Source organism: Neoarius graeffei, chromosome 4 (genome assembly GCF_027579695.1).
Source record: "Neoarius graeffei isolate fNeoGra1 chromosome 4, fNeoGra1.pri, whole genome shotgun sequence".
NCBI classification, from domain to species: Eukaryota; Metazoa; Chordata; class Actinopteri; order Siluriformes; family Ariidae; genus Neoarius; species Neoarius graeffei.
Genome location: NC_083572.1, coordinates 65,631,380 through 65,654,199, shown reverse-complemented (window position 1 = coordinate 65,654,199; position 22,820 = coordinate 65,631,380). Strand labels below are relative to the sequence as shown.

At 43.3% G+C, this 22,820-nt stretch overlaps 1 protein-coding gene across 1 annotated transcript in view; it reads left to right on the top strand.

Moving 5' to 3' along the window:
* Positions 1-22,820, top strand: part of plxna1b (plexin A1b) — a 422,572-nt gene that overhangs the window by 286,712 nt on the left and 113,040 nt on the right. Inside the window, exons 7-9 of the mRNA XM_060919493.1 lie at positions 7,242-7,395; positions 7,862-7,961; positions 16,982-17,096. Of these exons, the coding sequence (XP_060775476.1) occupies positions 7,242-7,395; positions 7,862-7,961; positions 16,982-17,096 (369 nt within the window). The remainder of the gene's footprint in view (positions 1-7,241; positions 7,396-7,861; positions 7,962-16,981; positions 17,097-22,820) is intronic.

Below are 22,820 nucleotides of genomic sequence, written 5' to 3'. Positions count from 1 at the left end.
GCTAGCTCTAGGATTGCTGCTTATATACGTCGCTTAAGTGAGAGTTAATTAAACGCATTTAACTGTTAATTTTGAACCGGTTAGAGGGCCAGAATCATAACCAGAATGGAGTGCTGAGTGTGGAGTCGACATAAAGCTGTAAATTCCCCTCAGTCAACCTCGATTTAGCTGTCAAAGGGCGTTTCAGGTTTATTGTCGAGTTGATGACAGTGAAAACAAAAGGCAGTGGAAAAACAAAGGGAGCATAAGTGGGCAGATGGGGAAGACGGGGGAAGCGACGGCGCGCTGTAGAGTTTAGCGCACTCAGCAACCTGAAGAAATCAGACTCCTGCGTGTTTAAAAAATTAATTATTAAGAGCTGGTTTATTAATGTCGGCAAGATTTAATGCTGTCTTGTAGATCACTCTTTAATGTCGCTGGCTTTCATTGCATCATGGTTCAATCGAAATTGTCTCCTGTCTAAATCTCATTTCATAATACTCACTTGTCCAGCGAGTGTGTGAGATGGATGAGGAAAGCCACTACTAACAGTTAATCATCTAAGCAGCGCCGGAGCCGTCCAATCAGCGCTGCACTACGCATGTGCACTAAACCCCACTCCGTCTGTGCCCTGCGCGTACGAGCCGACGGCCCCCTTCTACAGACGTTTGCTCTAAACTCACGAAACTGTTGCTTTTGCTTACACATGCTTTTTCTATCATGTCGCAAGATTTATTTCAGAGTGCAGATGAACTACTTTCTTTGTCACGGTGAAGAATGTGAGCACATTAAGTGCCATATTTCTGAACGATTCTGCTTTAACCAGAAATCTTTAGCGACAGTGAATGAGTGAACGATGCTCAGACCTCCAAGGAACTTATCCACACCAGATCTGTGCGTTTTAGATTTCTTTTTCTTAAAGAGACTCTCTGGCCATCACTAGCTCGTTCATCTGTTGTAAAAATGCTTGCTTGCGTCTTACAGTAGTGACTGTTTGCACACAGTACACTGTCAGAAATAGGGGTACAGTAGGAGTCTGTTTCTGTACCTCAAGGTACAATGTATATTAATGTACCCTCTCGGGCTCATTATTGGGCCTCAGGGTAACTGTGTGTACCTTTTAAGGGCCAAAAAGGTACTTAAGTTTCCAACAGTGTATATAAAGGGTACGGGATAAGTACCTGAGAGGGTCCTGCTCCAGCGACAGGCTGTTGTACCCCTAAAGGTACAATAAATACATATTATTTACCAGCTGGGAGGTCCGTATCGTGAAATACCGTGACCGAGGTCTTGAAAGTACTGAGCGAGGCCCTCTGGGCCGAGGTCAGCATTCAAGGCCGAGGTCATGGTATTTCACCATACAGACCGACCTTAAGCTGGTAAATAATATATTTATTTTTTTCTTTACCAAATTCTAACAGAAAACGAGAGCGCCCGAAAGGGAAAACCGTTCCGAGCCGCCATTTTGAATCCTCATTCACGGCTGTAATGCAAATCGCTTCCTCCTCGGTATACAAGTGCACTTCCATGGCAGGAAAAAACCTACATTTTGCCGCCTATGTAGTCCCCTATTTATACAAATAGGAGTCATTCAGGAATCAGCCAGGTTTTTGCTCGGCGTTGACAGCAGTTAGAGGTTTTTAGCTTTCTCCTGAAATGTTTTCTTTTATTTCTTCTTCCTCAGGGTAGTAAAACTCGCTTTCGCTGTGAACACTGTCGTTATCGCTATCCATGCTGTAAAATTAATGCTATTTTGAATCCTCATTCACGGCTGTAATGCAAATGGCTTCCTCCTCGGTATACAAGTGCACTTCCATGGCAGGAAAAAACTACATTTTGCCGCCTATGTAGTCCCCTATAGAGATCTTGCAGTCACGTGACCGGAAAGTACACAGCCGCCATCTTGTCGGTCAACAGCACAGCTGAATATTGCTACACTCGTGTACAGAATGGATCAATTTCAACCGACGGACTACACGGCTCATTTTTCTAATGAACAGATAACTAGATATATGTCTAAAATAAATGATCTACAGATTAGTGACCCTTATGGCTTTCCGGACGGAGTTTTCACGATCGTGTCAGTGGATATGGAACTGCCAGAGGTGGAATACCCGGATGTGTATAATTACCTCATTAACTTTCCCTCGCTGTTCAGTGGTGAAGCACTGCGTGCTTATAAATCTCTGGACAGTTATCTTTACAGAAATTCAGGATTTGTCAGCGACTCAGATGTGGCATCTTGTAAACAAGAAAATGATCCTCACTGGATGGGTAAGTCACTTAAGTATTGAGTATAGCACTGACCAGCCGATTATAGAATAGAATAAGGTAATTCCAGCTGTAATTCCAAATCGTCCGTCTTGTTTACCTGGCGTTGGAGAGGTAGAGGCTTAGCAGTAGAGATTTGAGTGGCTGTTTTCTGAGCTTAGTCAACAGGCCGGCTCTGCAGCCTCGCTTTTGCTTCCGCTCCCGGCACCGCCTCCTTCGCTTTGCTTCCAATAACAATCCACGGAGACCCCGCTGGTCTCGCTATCTCGTCTGGAATGTGTTTTTTTTTTCTCGTCTGGAATGTTGTACATGCGATGGAAATCGCTACAAACCGTCATTTTCTGCTGGAAACCCATGTCCAGTAAGTCCATACGGTTGTAGTGGATATTGAAGTCCGATACAGACGAACAACACGCAAAAATACACACAAAAAACGTGCACAGGTAGGGAGAGCTTGTAGGCACAGCCGTTGTAGTAGAATTGTATATAGTAGGTTTTTCCAGAAGAAAAGGTAGAAGTAGAAGGCGGAAATATGGCGTTTGACCGACAAGATGGCGTCTGTCACAATCTGGATCGGCTGTGACGTCACATGCAAGTGCTCCATTTATACAAATAGGAGTCATTCAGGATTCAGCCATGTTTTTGCTCGGCGTTAGCAACAGTTAGAGGTTTTTAGCTTTCTCCTGAAATGTTTTCTTTTATTTCTTCTTCCTCAGGGTAGTAAAACTCGCTTTCGCTGTGAACACTGTCATTATCGCTATCCATGCTGTAAAATTAATGCTATTCTCCTGAGAAATGCTGGCAAAAATTTATAAGGTTTTTGATAATCTTATAAATAAATCTTATTTTTAAAAAAAAATGCTGACAAATTCTACTATGTTTGTTGTTGTGAATGAGCGAGTCGCCAGAGGTCCATAACCGGGGTCCGTATCGTAGGATACGAACCCGCTCGCCAGCCAATCAGAGCGCAGGATTTGATGGAAACCGCACCGCGAAAAAATAATGCACTTTATTTTCTGAGAGTGTCATGACGTACAGACCCGCACGTGGTGACTGATATCGAAAGTGGAAATATGGTTTTAAACTCTACAACCACTTTGGAGTGATCTTGAATAGTGATTTGTCTTCCCACCCCATTCTTCTTCTCGAAGTCCAGGCTTTTTGTCATTTCAGCCATATACAGCTGGTACAGTACACAGTTAAAACGAAACGACGTTTCTACAGGACCATGGTGCTACATTAAACACCACAGGACTACAAATCTGCATATAGCGACATAAAGTGCAAGAGTGCAGACATTGCAGACTATAAACTACACACAACATAAAGTGCAGAAAACAAGGACGGTGCAAAAACAACTAGCACAAACAGACAGTCCAGTGCCAGCCAGTACCTGTTACTGTTAACGTGCGGAAAGTTGAGTGTGCGTATTGAGGGAGTACATGTAAAAAAAGAAAGAAATAGATAACATTGTGTGCGCGATAGGCATTGTAAACAATTGTAAAAAGTGATGGTGCATTATTGTTCACGGATTTCAAGAAGTTTGTCATATGCGTAGTAAAAACTCGGAGGTTCAGCCAATGCAATGAAATTCTTACTTTGCTGCTCTCCAATAACACATGCACTCTAACTAGGGCTGAGTACCTAAACGTAACATCAGGTACAGGTACCGGTACAGAGGTTTAGGTACAGGTCCGGACCTGTACCTGAACAATTTGACAAATTCTTCTGAACTTCTTCAATAATGACAGAAACATTAATAAACTGTTGACAACTTGTCAGCATCTTTATTCAAAGAAAACCGAACATAACTAGGTTTCCTACCTCACTTCTCAGTCACCCTCTCAGTCTCACACTATAGTTAACTTGGGACAAAAAGTCATAAGTTGTCTCACAGCGAGAAGTGACTACACAAGAGTACTACAGACTACGCGCAGTCCGCGGCCTTTAACTTGCGCGGCAAAATTACACAAAGCAACAAAGGCCGCCAATGCCAGCAAAGGAAAAATGGCTGACCTGCTTTTGAGTCTTTTTGACCAATCAGAACGCTGGATCAGCCAAGCTCTCGCAATGTCTCGTGAGACTGTGGCGAGAGGATCTCAAATCAAAGATGGCTCCGATTTCAAGTTTCAGCACGGCATTTTATGTCTTTTCCAGTGCTAAATTTTTGTCTTTGTGGTAGGATTTACGCATGTTCAGTCACAAAATAAGCAGATACTTGGTGTAAATTTATATCAGTACAGTACTGGTACTTCATGATCCGGTATTTTGGACCTGTACCGAATCGATTTTCACGGTACAGTACCGGTACGCAGCCCTAACTCTAACACATGACGTAAAGGTGCCCAAAAAGGGAATAAAAGTAGCAATAGCTCAGTAGCTGTTTCACTAGTTATGGCAGAAGAAAGCTACATATGAACGACGTACATGCTGGAAGATACTGCTTGGAAGCTCAATATCCTTTTGGACACTAGCTCCAGTTTGGTAGCGTTCTTTGGATTATCATTACGCTAGAGAGCACTTTTTACGCCAGTGACAGAACTGATTCGATTTTTTTTTTTTAAATAAAATTTTCTGTTCTAGCTGTAAAGCACGCTATATTAAACAGGATATCCTCAAATTAACGATTGAGATTGGTAGTAGGCAGTGTTGTAGTCGAGTCACTAAACCTCAAGTCCAAGTCATTCAAAAAATTTCAAGTCGAGTCCACTATCCAGTTGAGTCCGAGAACAAGACTCCAACAGTACCATCTGACGGTGGCTGTTTTGGCGCCATTAACATTTAGTCTGTTCCTGAACATGACGTATGAACAGGCTCTCTTTGTCAGGGAGTGCAAAGTATTCTGTCAGAGATGGTTGGGAGACGGATGTAAGTGCAGAAGGTGTGTTTATTAATGCAAGTGAAGAGGGTAAACAATCCAGAACGGCAGGCAAAATTGTAAAACAGCGAAACAGGCAATAGGTCGAGCAAACAAGCCATCATAGCCTCGGCAGAATCAAAAATGAGAAACAGCAAATCGGGAAACCAAACAAGGAAATAAGGCTCGGTAATGTGTCAGCAACTCAATACTTCGTAAAGTAAGTGCGTTTTCACAGTTTTTATATTGGTGCGCTGATTGCGCCTTAATCCTGTGCAGGTGCGAGTCGTTTACGGCACACGCACGAGAGTCCGCTTGGCGTGTGCGCTGTCCAGAGTCTATCTGATGCACGTGCCAAGGCGCGCAGGTGTGACACTCTTGCACAAAATTAGTACAAAATTAATGTAGATATACATATCTTGTGCCAAATTATTATGGCATGTTCCAAAAAAAATAAAGGAAAAAATCAGTCCTCGTCTCCAGTTTCCGAGTCTGAATGCAGTTAATGCACAAGTCCGAGTCCAAGTCATCAGTGCTTGAGTCCAAGTCACGATACCTTAAAATTAGGGCACGAGTCAGACTCGAGTCTGAGTCCTTGACTCGAGTACTACAAGCCTGGTAGTAGGATGCATTTCTTAAAAAAATAAACTTTTCTAACTTGAGTTTTTGTCCTGTAACTTTAGTTGGCTAGTTACCTTACCTCAGTGAGTCTTTTATTCTTTTTTTTTTTCTTTTTTCTTAAAGCAGACAACATGGAGCTCATCTCTTTGTAGTAGAAAGTCTTCCTTACAATCTTTTGTGCTGGATTCAAATAACCCTCTCATAGTCCCTCTGGTTGCACACCAGTAAATATACAGAATTTTCCTCCTTCCCTATACAGACTACCTGCTTTTTCCCCAAAGTTTTCTTTTCTTCTTTCTTCTGCGGAACGGTGAAAAACAACACTTTTAGCTTTGCCTCTTTGTATTTCCTCACACTCGACTCTGCTGGCATTGTTCAACTAAATTGTTCCCTTGAAAAGTTATCTTGTTCAGCGCTACTTTCCCACTACCTGCATTCTGTCATAACCTCCTGCGTGAAGATTGGCTGCTCGATCTTATTCACAAACACACTACTAGAGGCAGTCAGTAACTCGCAGTGAAGATTTACAATAACGGTGCATGCTGGGTAGTGGGATTGAATACAGATGGATAGAAACACGTCGGTGATGCACGATCATGAATTTTGCACTACATGATGAATGACAAGAGAAATGGGAATCATATTATATTTTTCTTCCATAATACGATCGATTTTGGCGTGAAACAGGCTATGATGTAGAGGGAAATAAATCAGATGTGTAGAAGCGGACAGAAGTCATTGTACTGTGATGGAATTTTAAGTGGAAAAGTAAGAATCGTCTCTCTTAATTGATGTTTTTTTTTTGGTCTGCTACTGAGATGCTTATGTACAAACCGTGCTTTTAGTTAGCGTTTAATAACAGATTTTTGATAACGAGAAATTCCAGATTCTGTCTTATTAATAGTCTGGCTAACACGACTTCAAAGCTCTGCGAGCATTGGTCTGGCAAAGATATTAAGCCCAACCGTTTCCCAAAGTGCGTGGTTGACCCGCCTCCCTGAAATGCCTCAGTTTGCTACTGGTCGAAGCCAGAAAAGGCTGTGACGAAGCTTAAACCAATCACATCACTCTTTCCTCTGACGTACGTGACGCGACGGGGCTAACTGGTAGATTAAACTCTTACCGAAGCCGGTCGGGAGCAAGGCGAAAGCATCCTTCCTTTCAATAAATACCTCCAGGGCTGCTCTTTGCTCCGTTTTCAATGAGAACTTGCTCCATGTTCGTAATGTTTCTAGTGAATGAAGCGCTTCCGGCATAGATTCTGTAAACAATCTACGGCTTCCGGTCGCAGTTCTACTACGTCACTGCCTTGAACACGCCTCTACCCAGGGCCGTTGGAGATGCTCAAAGTTGATTGGCTCCCGATTTTTCGGGAGCTTGGAAGAGCTGTAGGTAGCTTGCCTGGCGAGACTAAGCTCGCAACAGGCCCTCGTGTTGCGTCACGCTTAGGATGGGCGGGCCCAGGCTCTCTTATTAATGCCGTTCTTTTACTTTTTTTTTTTTGCTTCTCCAGTTGGTTCTCCAGGCGCGGAATGTTCCGGATCTGTCCGCAGGGGTGAACTGCTCCTTTGAAGACTACACTGAGACTGAAGCCAGGATACAGGGATCTCGTATCTACTGCCTCTCCCCCAGCACGAAGGAGCTCATCCCCATCACTCGACACCAAGGTATATGTGTATGTAGAGGAAAAGGGGGATCATCAGGAAAAAATCCAAAGTCGACATCCGGGAATAACAGAGACGGAGGTGTTTAACAGAGAAGCCAGGCTTTCCAAATCGTCACGCTGTCAGGCGTGAAGGCGAAAGATTAAAACCTGGTAGTCAGTTCCTGATTTGTGGTCGAGAGTCATTTGCTAATAGTCGCAGTATTCTCACTGTCTCTATGGCAATATGAGCATGATGTCTCAGTGAAGATGGCTATTTTGATTACGTGAGGATCATACAGTGCAATTTTGATCACATCCATGGTAATCATGGCACAATCAAAGCCAGCTATTTTTACCACTGCAGTGCCCTGCTACGGGGGAAGAAAGCATGATGCGTTGCCTAGATACCTTTTTCTCTCCATCACCCGTGCTCTCTCTCTCTCTCTCTCTCTCTCTCTCTCTCTCTCTCTCTCTCTCGCTCTCTCCAGGTGATAAACGTGTGGTGAAACTCTACCTCAAGTCAAAAGAAACAGGAAAGAAGTTCGCGAGTGTGGATTTCGTGTTCTACAACTGCACTGTCCACAAATCGTAAGTGTTCACTGTTCTCCATCGTTCTCTGGCCATTTCTCGCCCTTATTTTTATTTTTTCCCCCTCTCTGTCTGGTCCTCTCAATTTACTTATGGGGGTCAGATTTCAGTAACCATAGTAACCTAGTAGAGGAAGGATGATTGACGGGTATTTGAAGCTGTATGAAGAAAGCGAGGGTATGCTTCAAGGAAAACGAAGCATAATTGTACAGTCAGGTAAATGGAACTCTGGATAGTGGCTTGTATTTACAGAATTACATGGCAACAAATAGCAGTAAACGAACATTTGTACTGGAAACGCAGCGTGATTCGAGAGGAAGCTCTTCCTACCAGGGCAGTGTTTAAAATCTCATTCAGCGATGTAACCGCTGCGTCGTGTAAGAGGGTTATTGTAAGAGCCCAGATGGTTTCAGGCTCTCTTGGGGTGCGTGTCGTGTCTCATTGCAGGACAGATGAGACCCTTTGCTGCCTCCAGGGGGAATACACACACACACGCGCGCGCACACAAGATCTTGAGAAAATGCAGTGTAGCAACATCCAAGTCATATAATGCTGTCTGTGATGGATAACAGGGAGTATACGTTTGTGTTAGACAGGCAGGGAGCGAGGGACAGCATCGGGCACAGAACTGTGCACGCGCACACATTTGTATGCCCTCATTATCCTCTGCGTGTGAAGTGAAAGTATAAACACGGCGCACTTTTAAGCTGGGCTGAAAGGTATAGAAATTGCATGAATTTCACCCTTTTTTAATTTTATCAGGAAAAAAAAAAAAGAGGCGCCAGAGTCGTGTGTGTATATATATACACATGTGCGCGCACACACAGACCCTTTTATTTATTCAACTGATGAGGTCTTGTGCACTTGGAAATGCCATAAATTTGCATATTAATATTAATCTAATTTGGAGCGGTGCCATTTTGGGGTGAGGTGGAGAGGGGGTCGGAAAATGAGAGACGCTGAAATGGAAAATCACACGCAGTCATGATCGTCTCTTAATTAAACCGAGCCGCGGCTGTATATGCCTGAGCATTAGCTATTATGGAGCACGCAGGATGCCAGGATCTTCCTACAGAAGACGCATTCATTTCATTCCAAATCTCTCTCTCACGGCGCTGAAAACGCGCTCCATTGAAATCATCGTGCGCTTCTAAAGCACTGTGTGATTTGGAGGTGGGACGGAAGGTGGAGGAGGGATGGAGGGGAGAGGCCTGGATTCAAGAAGGAAGAGATAAGGAGAAAAAGATGGAAGTGGAAAAGAGGAAGAAGAAGAAGAGCCTGCAATAAGGGGGCAATTACTTCCTGGAAAGGGCTTTTTGAGAAGCGAACGCATTTTTGGCACGTGTGTAAGAGAGAGCACACGCGCTCACGCTTCCCTTAAGAGCACTTGCCTTTTAACTTGCCAGCAATTTACAATTTCCCCTCTCACTTTAAATCAGTTACTGGAAAGAAAAAGCCGAGCTGTGCGTAATGAAAGTGAAAGAGGGTTGGAGATAAAGGTATTCAAGGTGTATTGTGGTCTTTGCTGTTGGTGACGCGCGTAGCAGGCCTGGGCAGCACAGCCGTTTTAATATGATAGAAGAGAATTTAGAAAGGAAGAGAGAATAAAGGCAGGGGAAGAGAAAGAACCCAGGCCCTGGTAGAATTTAGCTTATAAAGAGCTCCGTGCGACGTGAGGGGATTATAATGAATCTGGTTCAGAGAGGTGACTGAAATGAAGCGCCAGAAAAATTAACCCTCACTTCAGACTGGCACTCATGTGAACAGTGGGTGTGATGGGGCTCGACACGCTCCAGGGTGATGCAGAAGAGGCACCAGATTAAACCCTGTTGAGAGGGAGATGTGCAGAGGGACAACAGGATAAAGATTTGTATTCCACCAACACAGTATCCAAGGAAGGAGCAGATGTTGGCAACACGGGGAGACATGTCCGCCACTCCAGCTGATTTTCATAGCAGTGTAATTTTGTCTCTTCTTTTCAAAGATGCACATTAGGGAACTGGCAAAACGCAGGGATAAAATTTACAAGAGTATTTAAGGCATTGCGCTGCCATTATCATTATAAATAAAAGCATCAGTCTCAGTTAGTGAACACAAGGTGATGGGTTTAACTGACCTGGGGGTGGGTTTCCCAAAAGCCTCTTAACGCTAAGAGAATCTTAACTAGGAGAGGGAGTGTTCATTGTGCTGCTTGCTCTACCATTTAACGATGATCTTTGTGTTACGATGCTTTTGGGAAACTCGGCACAGTACAGGTTTGTTTGTTTGTTTCGTTTCGGATGGGTACCAGCTGAACTGATGATCACACCATCAGCTTTTCTTTGGCTAATCAGACACAAGGTACTGTACATCACCACTCTTGCCAGAGCAATAGATAGTTTTCACTGACGTCACGGCATTCCGGGGAACGCCCCCCAGCCGCCATCTTGCGGGGCAAACAAAACGGACCATCGCCACTACCGGCTACGTTATCTCGGACGAATTTATGAAGTTATATAGTCTGTTTTCTAAAATAAAGATCAATGTCGGCAAAATCAAGCAAACAGAAGTATATAGATACATTAGACGACATCTCACGACAACGGTATGCAGCCAAACTGGCCTTGATTGGGGGAATTGACCCCTACGAAGTGGACAAAGATGCATTTTCAAGTGACTATGCAGGGCTGCCAAAGCCTGAAACTGCCAAAGCCTGCTCCAAAGCCTGCAACTGACTTCATCAAACTTTAAAGGCTGTCTGATATATACAACTTTATATATTCACAGCGCGCCTTTTGGCGGATGCCGCCTGAATCGCGCAGATCCGTTTTTTTTGGGGGGGGGCGTTGGAGTGTCTGATTATAATTTCAAAGTAAATTCTGTATTAAAATTACTAAATAAGCAAATCCGTTAGTCCATGAAATAGGAAGTATAAGGATGAGAAAAAAACAGTTTAAATCGGAAAGCTGCGCACATTTGCACAGTCCTGCACACCGCTCGGGCTGCGCAAATGTGCACAGCTTTCCGATTTAAACTGTTTTTTTTCATCCTTATACTTCCCCTAAAAAAAAAAAAATAGGATCTGCGTGATTCAGGCGGCATCCGCCAAAAGGCGCACTGTTTGCATCCCAAACACAAATCAAATCATACAGAATAGACCTAAAATGTTTTTCAAAAATGACCCTTGCGTGAGTGAAGTGACAAGTTTCAAATAGAAACGTGACAAATGAGCGATATTAAGTGTACATTACAATGTAAACGTACACTCAGCGGTTCCAGTTAGGCATTCTCCAGAGATTGTTCACATGATGTTTTGGTTTCCAAAAACAAACTTAAACACAATTGACTGTTTATTTAAACAACTTACCACTTATAAAATGATCGGAGCAGACTTTGCTGTGTTTGGAAGGCTGATAATCCTTGCGGTTGATTCTCGCAAGCCATAGATTTCTCCTTTGTATGCTGAGTTTGTTTGCTCGCCTTCGTGCTCCCGTACAGTGGGAATTCTATAAAAGCTCCGCTTGACATCATCTGTCCTATTACGACAGCCGTGAATACAACAGGTGTGCACCATTGCTAGCTTTAAATAGCCTGCTTGGGTTCTTTTGAAGACTTTGTACTCGCGCGTTACAATGTGTGCTCAGTCACCTGTACGGTAAGCTGGACCCCCAAGATGGCCGCCACTAGGGAATCCCCGACTCTGTGACGTCATGTGAAAACTATCTATTGGGGGTTAGGTGCCTTGCTCACGGGCACTTCAGCCAGTCCTGCTTGTCCAGGGAATCGAACCAGCAACCTTTTGGTGCGAAAGCTGCTTCTCTAACCATTAGGCCATGGCTTCAAGTTACAGTACAGTTAGCTTGAAGAAAACGGGTAAGTGTCGTTAAAAGGAAGGATAAACACAGGAGAATAACAGTTTGCTGGAAAGGTTTACTTAAGAATAATTAAGTTATTCCATGAAATCGAGTCGTACATGAGCTGATAGCCGACGAAGCGCATAGCGCCAAGTTGGCTATAAGCCATGTACGACAATATTAAGTGAGTGGAATAACCATTTTATTCTATCCATGTTCACTGGATTTTGAGAAACAGAGCGCTTTTATTTTTTGCAAATTCAATTAATGAAAACGTTATACAAAATGTCTGACAAAATTATTTCCACTTAGGCGGACTTCTTTAAAAACCTATCGATGGCTGCATGAATTGACTTTGGTGGGTTTTTTTTTTTTTTTTGTAGAAAGTGCCGTCTTGCTGTTGTGCCTAGATGTAGAACAGCTTTAGACAGGGCTTTCCCCAAAGAGCAGATGCGCGGCACTCCGCCACACTGTGCGACGTCAGCGCCGTGCTGTCACTTGCACACCAAAAAAAAAAAGAATACAATGCAGATTATTTTCCACACCTAAATATCTCCTATTCCCCTCTGAAAATGAGTAATCACGCCACCTTAATAACTAATAGAAATCAGAAGATAGTGTAATTTAAAAGTCTAGACTGTGTTGGTACTCAACCCAGAACTGAAAATAAAGGGTTTCACTATGTGTACTGACTGCCATTCGCAACCATACATAAAACCGCTAGGCGCTAGTTGCTAGATGGCGCTGTTGCGTGATTTGACTTTGATTCTGTTCCTGGCATCCTGGAACTGGAAAATGAAGAGGCGTGCTATATTGTTCAATATTATGCTTTTTTTTTTTGTGTGCGCGTGCAATAAAATTTAAATAATTCTCTGAATTGACTGTTTCCAGTGTTTTCATTTCAATTTTGCCCTGTAAAATTTGCCCCTTGCATATTTGATAAGGGGAAAAACCAGCAAATTTAATAATGTTGAATTGTACCTAAATGCCACCAGAATGCACCATTTGAAGTCTCATCTCATTATCTCTAGCCGCTTTATCCTGTTCTACAGGCTCGCAGGCAAGCTGGAGCCTATCCCAGCTGACTACGGGCGAAAGGCGGGGTACACCCTGGACAAGTCGCCAGGTCATCACAGGGCTGACACAGAGACACAGACAACCATTCACACTCACATTCACACCTACGGTCAATTTAGAGTCACCAGTTAACCTAACCTGCATGTCTTTGGACTGTGGGGGAAACCGGAGCACCCGGAGGAAACCCACGCGGACACGGGGAGAACATGCAAACTCCGCACAGAAAGGCCCTCGCCAGCCACGGGGCTCGAACCCGGACCTTCTTGCTGTGAGGCGACAGCGCTAACCACTACGCCACCATGCCACCCCCATTTGAAGTCTCTAATTTCAAAATTTTATGGGGGAGCATGCCCCCAGACCCCCCCTAGTACCCGGCCCTTAGGATCTGGGCTCAGCAAAAGTAGCACCGCTCTGATGGTTTTTTTTTTTTCTGGGGAAAGCCCTGTTATACATTTATCTAATTCTTCCTTGGACATTTCAATTATGTAAATTTTCAAACAACTTTGAGCTTTTGAACCAGTCTTAAAAAAAAAAAAAATTTGAAAAATGCTCTCGAGTCTTGGGAAAAAAAAAGTTCTTACCATCAAATACTTTCATTTTATTTTTTTGTATTTTGGGGATTTTGTTTTCGAGTAGAGTTTTTATTTCGTCCTCGGTTGGTTCAGCAACACGCTCTGCCATTTTGTTTTTCTCTACTCACGGTATATGAGCTGATAGCCTAGTAGTAGAGTAGCCAATCGGAGCGCGCGATTGCTCACATCCAGTGAATGTGGATCGAATAATGAGCCTTTCCTGATTTAGTTTAGAATTTAAAGGATGTGAATGAAAAACAAACACACAGACTGTGCAGCTGAGTTTTCAAAAGCTGTTGTGCAAATAGAAGTGCAATTTTGCTAATCATGGTGCTTTCACTGGCCAGTGCTGCCACGGGAATTCCACGTCCCCACAGCAGCAGCTTTGTGCTGGGAAACTGCATAGAGCGCCGGATGTGCTGCATCATTGAGGCTCGGGCAAATTGGAGAACAAAATAGTCACGCAGGAAGTAATGCAATCAACTCATGACTGAGGTCAGAAGGCCACAAAGAGAAGTTTCAGAGTGATTTTGCCACATATACACACACTGTGCTTATCTGGCCAAAGATAGCAAGTGAACTAAAACTACTTCACAACGGAGCAACATTAGTTCCAGGTTTTACAGGGCTAATCTGGCTGGCTGGATTGAAACTTCTTAAATTCCAGAGCTGTCCATGCTTCTTATCCAAGTTTTAGTTCAGGTTCGGTTGCTTTTCCCTTTTGCTTGCCAGCTGTTTAGAGGGCTAGTGTTGCTTATTTCTTTGCTCACCAAAATGAAATGAAGAAGAAAAAAGTAAACTTTAAAGGAGTCATAGCGAATGTTTTATGTTAACTTCTGTATTTTTAACATTTAAGGATATGTTTGAGTTGTAGCTATAGCAAGTTCAGGCACATGTTAAAGCGAGGGTAAGTAATTTATTACCTCTGCCAACTTTGAAAGAACAGGTTACGTTTGTTTTTGTCTTTTCCCAACATAGTGAACAGATTTTGTTGAAGTTTTGAGGAAGGATGGGCCGAGGAACAATCAGATTTAAATTCTGAAATCCAAACCTATGGCTTGGTGGAGGTATCCACTCTACCGAGTGCCCTTCTAGTTCTGAAAGCATTTTTGTTGTATTTCTTGAGATTCTCTGTACATCCTGACAGGAATGAATCAATCGTCATGCTCGAACAACAAAAAGAGAGAAATCGTTCATCTGTGGCGGTCACAGGGCTGTAAAAAGCCCATTGAATCCTTTCATTCTGCCCAAATGAAATGATTGGCTGGCCTACCTGTGCACACACTGCCCTTACGCTCACTGCATGTGTCCGGAGTTTTCCACATGGCTAGCCTAAACACATTGCTAAAACTATCGAGCTAGTCGACTGCTGCGAGTGCTAACAATAGCCGCGTTTGTTTTTTTTTTTATAATCATGAGGATAACATTGGGTGTTTTCTTACATAAGAATGAGACATGAGGTAGCTGGATATGACGACGACGCACTATGCTGCTCTCTCTCATGGACTCGTCCTCCAGCAGTAGTCAGGCAGTGCGCGTTCGCGTGTTTTGGAGGGAAGTGGATGGGATTTTTCAGTTGGATACTTTCAAAACTCAAGCTTACTGGCTTGTCCAAAATTACCTACCCTAGCTTTAAATCCCCATCATTAATGAGGTTGTACATGTATTAAATTGGTTCTTAACACTTAATGAATATTTGTTTGTTGGTTACATTTCCAGCTGATTGTTGAGTTAATGAATATTCATTGATCGTCTGTTCATGCTTCTTTGTAAAGCCTCGGTCACAACCGGCCGTACGTGCTCCTACAGCCGGTCTACGTGCAGGAAACGCACGGAGGGCGCGCGTGTGACGTGCTGATTTTCGAGCCGTAGACTGGCTGCAGACCGGCTGCAGAGGTTCTTTGTCATGTCAAACAAACTCTACGGGCGCTTACGTTTCTTTCAGGTTGCAAGACAAACTTGTGGCCAACATGCGTCTTTCTCCACGAACAAAAAAAACGCAGCGATTTGGGAAACGCCAAAAATCGCACGGCCAAAAAATCGTACGTCCGGTTGTGACCTAGGCTTTAGTTACATAATAATACTCATATGCACAACAAAAAAAAAATGGGGCTGAGGTCTTTTTTTTTTCCTTCCCCAAAAAAATCACACATGGCAGAGTTGGACTGAAAACAGTTTGGGAAACATTTGAACGAGAAGCATGTTAAATGTCTAGTGTCCCAAATGTGGTTTGAGCCTCACAGTCCTAGACAGTTAATTATAACTGGTGCCTGTGTTTACTTCTCAATTTTCTAAACATTGAAACCGCTACCCCCACCAATGAATGATGATTTATGTGTGTGGGTGTGTGTAGGCATGTTTTTAGCAAATGTCCCCACAAGAATTGCAATATCTGACACGGTTGACCTTGTGGGGGCAAACTGTAGCTTTTATTTAAATTTAAAAAAAAAAAAAGAGAGCTGGATAGTTTTGTTTTGTGACTGAGGGTAAGGTTGTGGTGAGACGTAGATGTAGCATAGCATTAATCAGCTTAATAATTATCAATTAATAATTGTCAACTGACGGTCCTCATAAGGCTAGGAAGACAAATGTGTGTATGCATGTTTGCCGTTCATTTCGCATCAATCTTGACTGGCTCTTCTGATCCCCTTGATGATTCCCTGACCGTCCTGGGTGGATGGAACCAACTGGCTCTCTAGGGATTCAGTAACAACATGGAGACAAATGGAGGCTCAGTGGGAGGCCACTTAACAAACACAAGCACGCTTGTATTAATACACACAAGCATGCGTACACTAGACACCGTCCTCTCTCAAACAATAAACGGCGTCGGACGTTGCAAAGCATTCTTTGATAAATCGCTCACTTTGAATTAGGAAGCAGGGATAATTTCCTTGACCGACCATTTCTCAACTAATTGGGCAGCTTCTCTCAACACACAAGCAGATTGGTCAATTAAGAGGATCATGTGATTCAATTACGTCGCTGGCTGTCTTTGTTCTGAATGTTCATTTAATGGCTGTGGGTGAACAAATCGCTTGGCTGAGGTGATTAATTTAAATGAATGGTTTAGCTTTTCTAGCCAAAACACTCCGAGTGCTGCGGATTTGGGGGCTGTGCGCGTTTGTTTTGTGTACGTCTGAGTGTGTGTGTGTGGGGGGGGGATCAGAACAGCTCAAAACCTGTTATATACTATTCATCAGATGTCTGTCTCTCTCTCCCTCCATGGGAAATCCTACACTGTTTGATCTTTCTCTCTCATGTCCTCGTGTTCTTCGTCTCTGTCTCGCTCTAAACCATGGGTGTCTTACTGCAAGCTCATCTTTGTGTGGGGATGAAAGAGCAACTTCACAAAAAAGGTCGACTTTAAAGAAAAAAAAGGGGGGGAATAAAAGACAGGGACAGTCATTTACTCATGATGGAAAGACAGGGAAGGGACAGTTGGCAGTCTTTTGCTCAGTGTTGCTATGGTTCTGTGCAAAAGTTTTTTGCCCTTGCTTTTATTTAAGGTCTGCGTGTCCCTAAACTCTCTCTGCAGGTGCCTGTCATGTGTGAACGGCTCCTTCCCGTGTCATTGGTGCAAATATCGTCACTTGTGCACGCAGAATGCGAATGAGTGCTCGTTCCAGGAAGGCCGGGTCAACATGTCTGAGGTGAGTCATTTCCAGTCACGTGAGCATATGATGAACACCCCTGTGGTGATTGTGTTGTGGTGTTTTTATGGCTTGGTAATGGACAGTTAAATGCTACTGAGCTACAAACTAAGTGGCAATTCACACCTCATAGTTCTGCATGACGCGAGCAATGGAGAATGTCTTTCCTTTTATATCGGCGCTTATATTAGCAGGTTGGGGTGTTGAGAACGTTCTGTGTCTCAGAAGCCTCCACAGGAGCAGTGCTGGTTTGACTGTTTTTTTTTTTTCCCCTCCCTCAGGAAAGTGAAGGGAAACTGATTATTCAGTGAAAGCAATGAACGAAACAAAACTGAAAATAATGATTACAGTTGAATGGAAATCCCATTTGATAACTGCATGGCTGCACGCTTTGTTACGTTATGCATTGTAAACTCTCTCGCATTACTGATCCATGTCGGTGCCTAATCTAGAACCATTCCATGCTTTTCTAAAGAGTCCATTCTTCTTCCAGTTTATGGCAGGATTGGTTCAGATCAAAGGACTGAAATACGAAAACAACCAACAACTGGTGACTGGTTTGGCAAAACAGCCCTAGTAACTGTTTCCATAACAGCCGTTGGAGGAAACATCCACCTCGAACGACTTGCATAACAGATTTTAATCACTAATATGTAATATGATATTTAATGCCTTGCATTTCCAGTCAAAAGTTCGGACACCCCTTCTCTTTCATAGGGTTTTCTGTATTTTGACTGTTTTCTACATTGTAGACCAATACTGATGACATCACAGCTATGAAACACTGCAAAAAACTGAATTTGAGGAGAAAATTCCTTAATAGTAGTGAAATTATCTTGCTGCATGGAGAGAGAATTTTACTTGACCAGACATCTTGGAATAAGTTAGTTGCAATCTAGAACTAGTTTTAATAATCGGAGTTGGTGTCTTGTTTCCTCCTCATAGGAAACGCTAGATCGTTTCTACTATATTCAAGATATAGTAACTTAAGATATCATTTTTGCAGTGAACACGTAACAGTTATTCCACAAAATCAAGTCGTACATGAGCCGATAGCCGATGAGGCGCATGGCACCGAGTCGGCTATACAGTGCCTTGCAAAAGTATTCATACCCCTTGAACTTTTTCACATTTTTCCAACTTGCAACCACGAACTTAAAAGTTTTTTATTGAGATTTTATGTGATAGACCAACACAGAGTAGCACATAATTGTGAAGTGAAATGAAGATGATAAATGGTCTTCAAAATTTTAAACAAATAAAAATCTGAAAAATGTGGTGTTCATTAGTATTCAGCCCCCTGTACTCTGATACCTCTAAATACAATCCAGTGCAATCAATTGCCTTCAGAAGTCATCTAATTAGTTAATAGAGTCCTACTGTGTGTAATTTACTCTCAGCATAAATACGCTTGTTCTGTGAAGGCCTCAGTGGTTTGTTAGAGAACACTGAAGAACAAACAGCATCATGAAGACCAAAGAACTCACCAGACAGGTCAGGGATAAAGTTCTGGAGAAGTTTAAAGCAGGGTTAGGTTATAAAAAAATATCCCAAGCTCTGAACATCTCAAGAAGCACTGTTCAATCCATCATTCAAAAATGGAAAAAGTATGGCACAACTGCAAACCTACCAAGACATGGCCGTCCACCTAAACTGACAGAGCGAGCAAGGAGAGCACTGGTCAGAGAAGCAGCCAAGAGGCCCATGATCACTCTGGAGGAGCTGCAGAAATCCACAGCTCAGGTGGGAGAATCTGTGCACAGGACAACCATAAGTCGTACACTCCACAAATCTGGCCTTTTTGGAAGAGTGGCAAGAAGAAAGCCATTGTTGAAAGACGGGCATAAGAAGTCCCGTTTGCAGTTTGCCAGAAGCCATGTAGGGGACACAGCAAACATGTGGAAGAAGGTGCTTTGGTCAGATGAGACCAAAGTTGAACTTTTTGGCCTAAATGCAAAGCGCTGTGTGTGGCAGAAAACTAACACTGCTCATCACCCTGCACACACCATCCCCACTGTGAAACATGGTGGTGGCAGCATCATGCTATGGGGATGCTTTTCTTCAGCAGGGACAGGGAAGCTGGTCAGAGTTGATGGGAAGATGGATGGAGCTAAATACAGGGCAATCCTGGAAGAAAACCTGTTGGAGGCTGCAAAAGACTTGAGACTGGGAAGGAGATTCACCTTCCAGCAAGTCAATGACCCTAAACATACAGCCAGAGCTACAATGGAATGGTTTAGATAAAAGAATATTCATGTGTTAGAATGGCCCAGTCAAAGTCCAGACCTAAATCCCATTGAGCATCTGTGGCAAGACTTGAAAATTGCTGTTCACAGACGCTCTCCATCCAATCTGGCTGAGCTTGAGCTATTTTGCAAAGAAGAATGGGCAAAAATTTCAGTGTCTAGATGTGCAAAGCTGGTAGAGACATACCACAAAAGACTTGCAGCTGTAATTGCAGCAAAAGGTGGCTCTGCAAAGTATTGATGCAGGGGGGCTGAATACTAATGCACATCACATTTTTCAGATTTTTATTTGTTTAAAATTTTGAAGACCATTTATCATTTTCGTTTCACTTCACAATTATGTGCTACTCTGTGCTGGTCTATCACACAAAATCTCAATAAAAAACTTTTAAGTTCGTGGTTGTAAGGTGGAAAAATGTGAAAAAGTTCAAGGGGTATGAATACTTTTTCAAGGCACTGTAAGCCATGTATGACGAGACTGAGTTGAATAACTGTTTTATTCTATGCACGTTCACTGGATTTTGAGAAAGAGAGCTTTTTTTTCCCCCGATAAATAAAAACGTCATACAAAACGTCCAACAAAATAACTTCCGTTTAGAATGTAAACACACCGATGAAATGACCAGTAGAAATTTGTGAAAAATGCTGCTATAATAATTCTTGAAAAATTAAAAAAAAGATGCATTCTTGCCATCAAATACTTTCATTCTATATTTTGTTGATTTTTCTCTTTGTAATTTTTGGGGTTTTGTTTTTGAGTAGTTTTTATTTCATCCTCGGTTGGTTCAGTAACATGGTCTGCCATTTTCTTCTTTAGAGGTGTTTTTGGTGGTTGGCAAACCAACTTAAAGGTGCATTACCGCCACCGACCGGGCTGGAGTGTGGAACAGGAGATATTGGGGGGGGAGACTCCATTCTTTTCGCTATTTCTGTTTCTTTTAAATACTTGATAAAAGTGATATATCTGACTTGATGCATGCCACCATTTTGTTTTTCTCTACTCACGGTATATGATCTGATAGCCTAGTAGTAGAGTAGCCAATCAGAGTGCACGATTGTTCATATTCAGTGAATGTGGATAGAATAAATGAAATTAACCCACTAATACCTCTTTTTGAGCAACAGAGAACGGGTTCTTGAACTGGTTCCGTTCAGGACTCTTTGAACCTTGGTGCCAGCTCGCAGACGGGCCCATGTTTTGACCAGCTTTGAGTGAAACCGTTGTAATCAAGAATGCGTCATGAACGGAGGGCGTTGCATAATTCACAATGGAAGTAAACCGTAGTAGCAAGATGGCGGAGCGCATTGATTACCTGCAAGCTTTTGTTCTGTTATTGCAGATATTTTTCTTTCCAATTTTTCTGAAGACATATCCTTTTCCATTGCATTCCTCCATCGCTCTATTCCGCTTCCTCTTCAAAGTAATGACACGCCCACTGATGCCATCACGGCCCATGCTGTATATGAAAATCAGCTATGTTTCGGCTCCAGCTGGGAGCCAACTTTTCAGGTCCTAAACCCATTCATTTTGGGTTGAAATGCTTTGAGCGGTTCAAAATTTGATGTGTGAATCCGAACAGAACCCGTTCCGCGTTGGTCAAAAAGGGGTCTAATAGTATTGCCAGAGACCTTACTACCTAAAGATGCAATGCAGCAGCCCTTTAAGGCCAATTTATGCTGACAACCCAGTCCTCGCAGACGGTGTCGCAGACAGTGTCTGCATAGCCCCCCCACCTTCGCAGACGCTCTGCGCGCACCTCCCAAAAATTGTGACCACCGCAGAAGCCTCGCAGACAGCGTCGCAGACAAGAGGGCTCTGATTGGTCCACTCTACATCGGCTGTACACGCACTTCCGCTTCCCTACTTTCCCGGTTTGTTTTGTTTTCACGACCGGCATTTTTAAAAACACGAGCGAAGATGGAGCAGCACGAAGAGCGGTTGATTGAGGAAGTACGTACATCTATACGACTCCAGTTCTAGTCATTATAAAAAAAAAAAAGTTCTAGTCATTAAGTAACCGGAGGATAAACACTCCACTAACCACACCCACCAACTACTCCTAGCGACTTCGCGCCCCCTTGCGTTGTGCCGGTGAATAACATCGCGCACGCCTATACTCCCCGCTCAACGATAAATTACAACTGTCTGCGAAAAGCTATCTGCGAAAGCCTTGTCGCACGAGCATGCAGAGGCCTTTAGTCTTCAGCTGAGGCATGTCTTCGCCTGTAACATCTGACTGAACCAGATCATGGTCCAAGTCTCCAACTTTGATGCTAATAACACTGTAAATATCATCAAGCACCCGAAAGCGTTAAACCCGCACTTTTTCTGATTTCACATCTATCCTTTGTGTCGTGCATAGATGCATTTGAAGAATTTGTCCTTGAACTATAAAATAAGTTCTCAAAACCAAAGTACAACTTGTAAAGCTATTCACAGTTAATCTTTTAAGGCCTTTGTCAGTAAACTCCCACATCTAATTACATCTACAACAGTTCAGCTCTTAAATCAGTGGAAATGTTGGCTGGTTCACAAAAAGGCTTTTTGGTTCCCTGGATAAGCACCGGCTCCAGCACGGTTTGTGGAATGCACACATACACTGAGCACTGCACCATTCGGCTCCAACTCTCTCATCACTGCAAGCATTCATTTGTGTGTGCAAAGGTATATGATATTTCCCAGTGTGTATACGTGTGTGTGTGTATGTGTTGCCAGAACTAATTCTCCTATCTCCTCAGCTTGGCATGAGGTCTCTGATTGGTTGTTTGTATGCGCATAGATGCAGTTTAATTGGTCAGAGGGGATAAAACCTCTGTCCAATTACGCCTAGGCTTTTCTTCTCCTGCTGTTGTCTGTTGCCCAGACTGCAGGAGAGATCAACACAAACACACAAACACGTTCGCCTCCAGGGTCCTGTCTCGAGGTTGCTCCTTTGAATCACATCCGAGTGCGCAGACGTCGCATGTCATGTCATTTAGATGATCGGCTAGCCACACGCTCCCAAAGTTAATCCATCACTCAGACACACACATGCTCCTGTAATGTCCATACTCTCCTGCTGTGATTCTCATTTTTTCCGGTTCATGTAGTAGCCAGACACCCCCCACCCCCCCGGCTGTACTTATGCGTGCCCCTCATAATCCACCACTGACTGCATTAGGACCAGCGTGTTTGTGTGTTTTTGCGGCTGCTGAGAATATTTAGCGTACCGTGCTGCGAGCCATGCTTAGACAGCGAACAAATGAACTCTGACAGGAAGCTCAGGTTCAGTCGATGCAGTTCTGAGCTCTTAAAGAATGACGAACTCAGACGTCCCTCTCTCCCTCACACTTCCATACCGCAATGCCCCCATTTATATTCCGTCCACGTTCCTCCAATTTTTCTTCCCGCTCTTCGGATTTACTTGACAACTCTCAAGCTCCCTATCAACAAAGCATGGCTGCTGAGCTATCGGCCCATCTGTAATTGGTTCAGGTG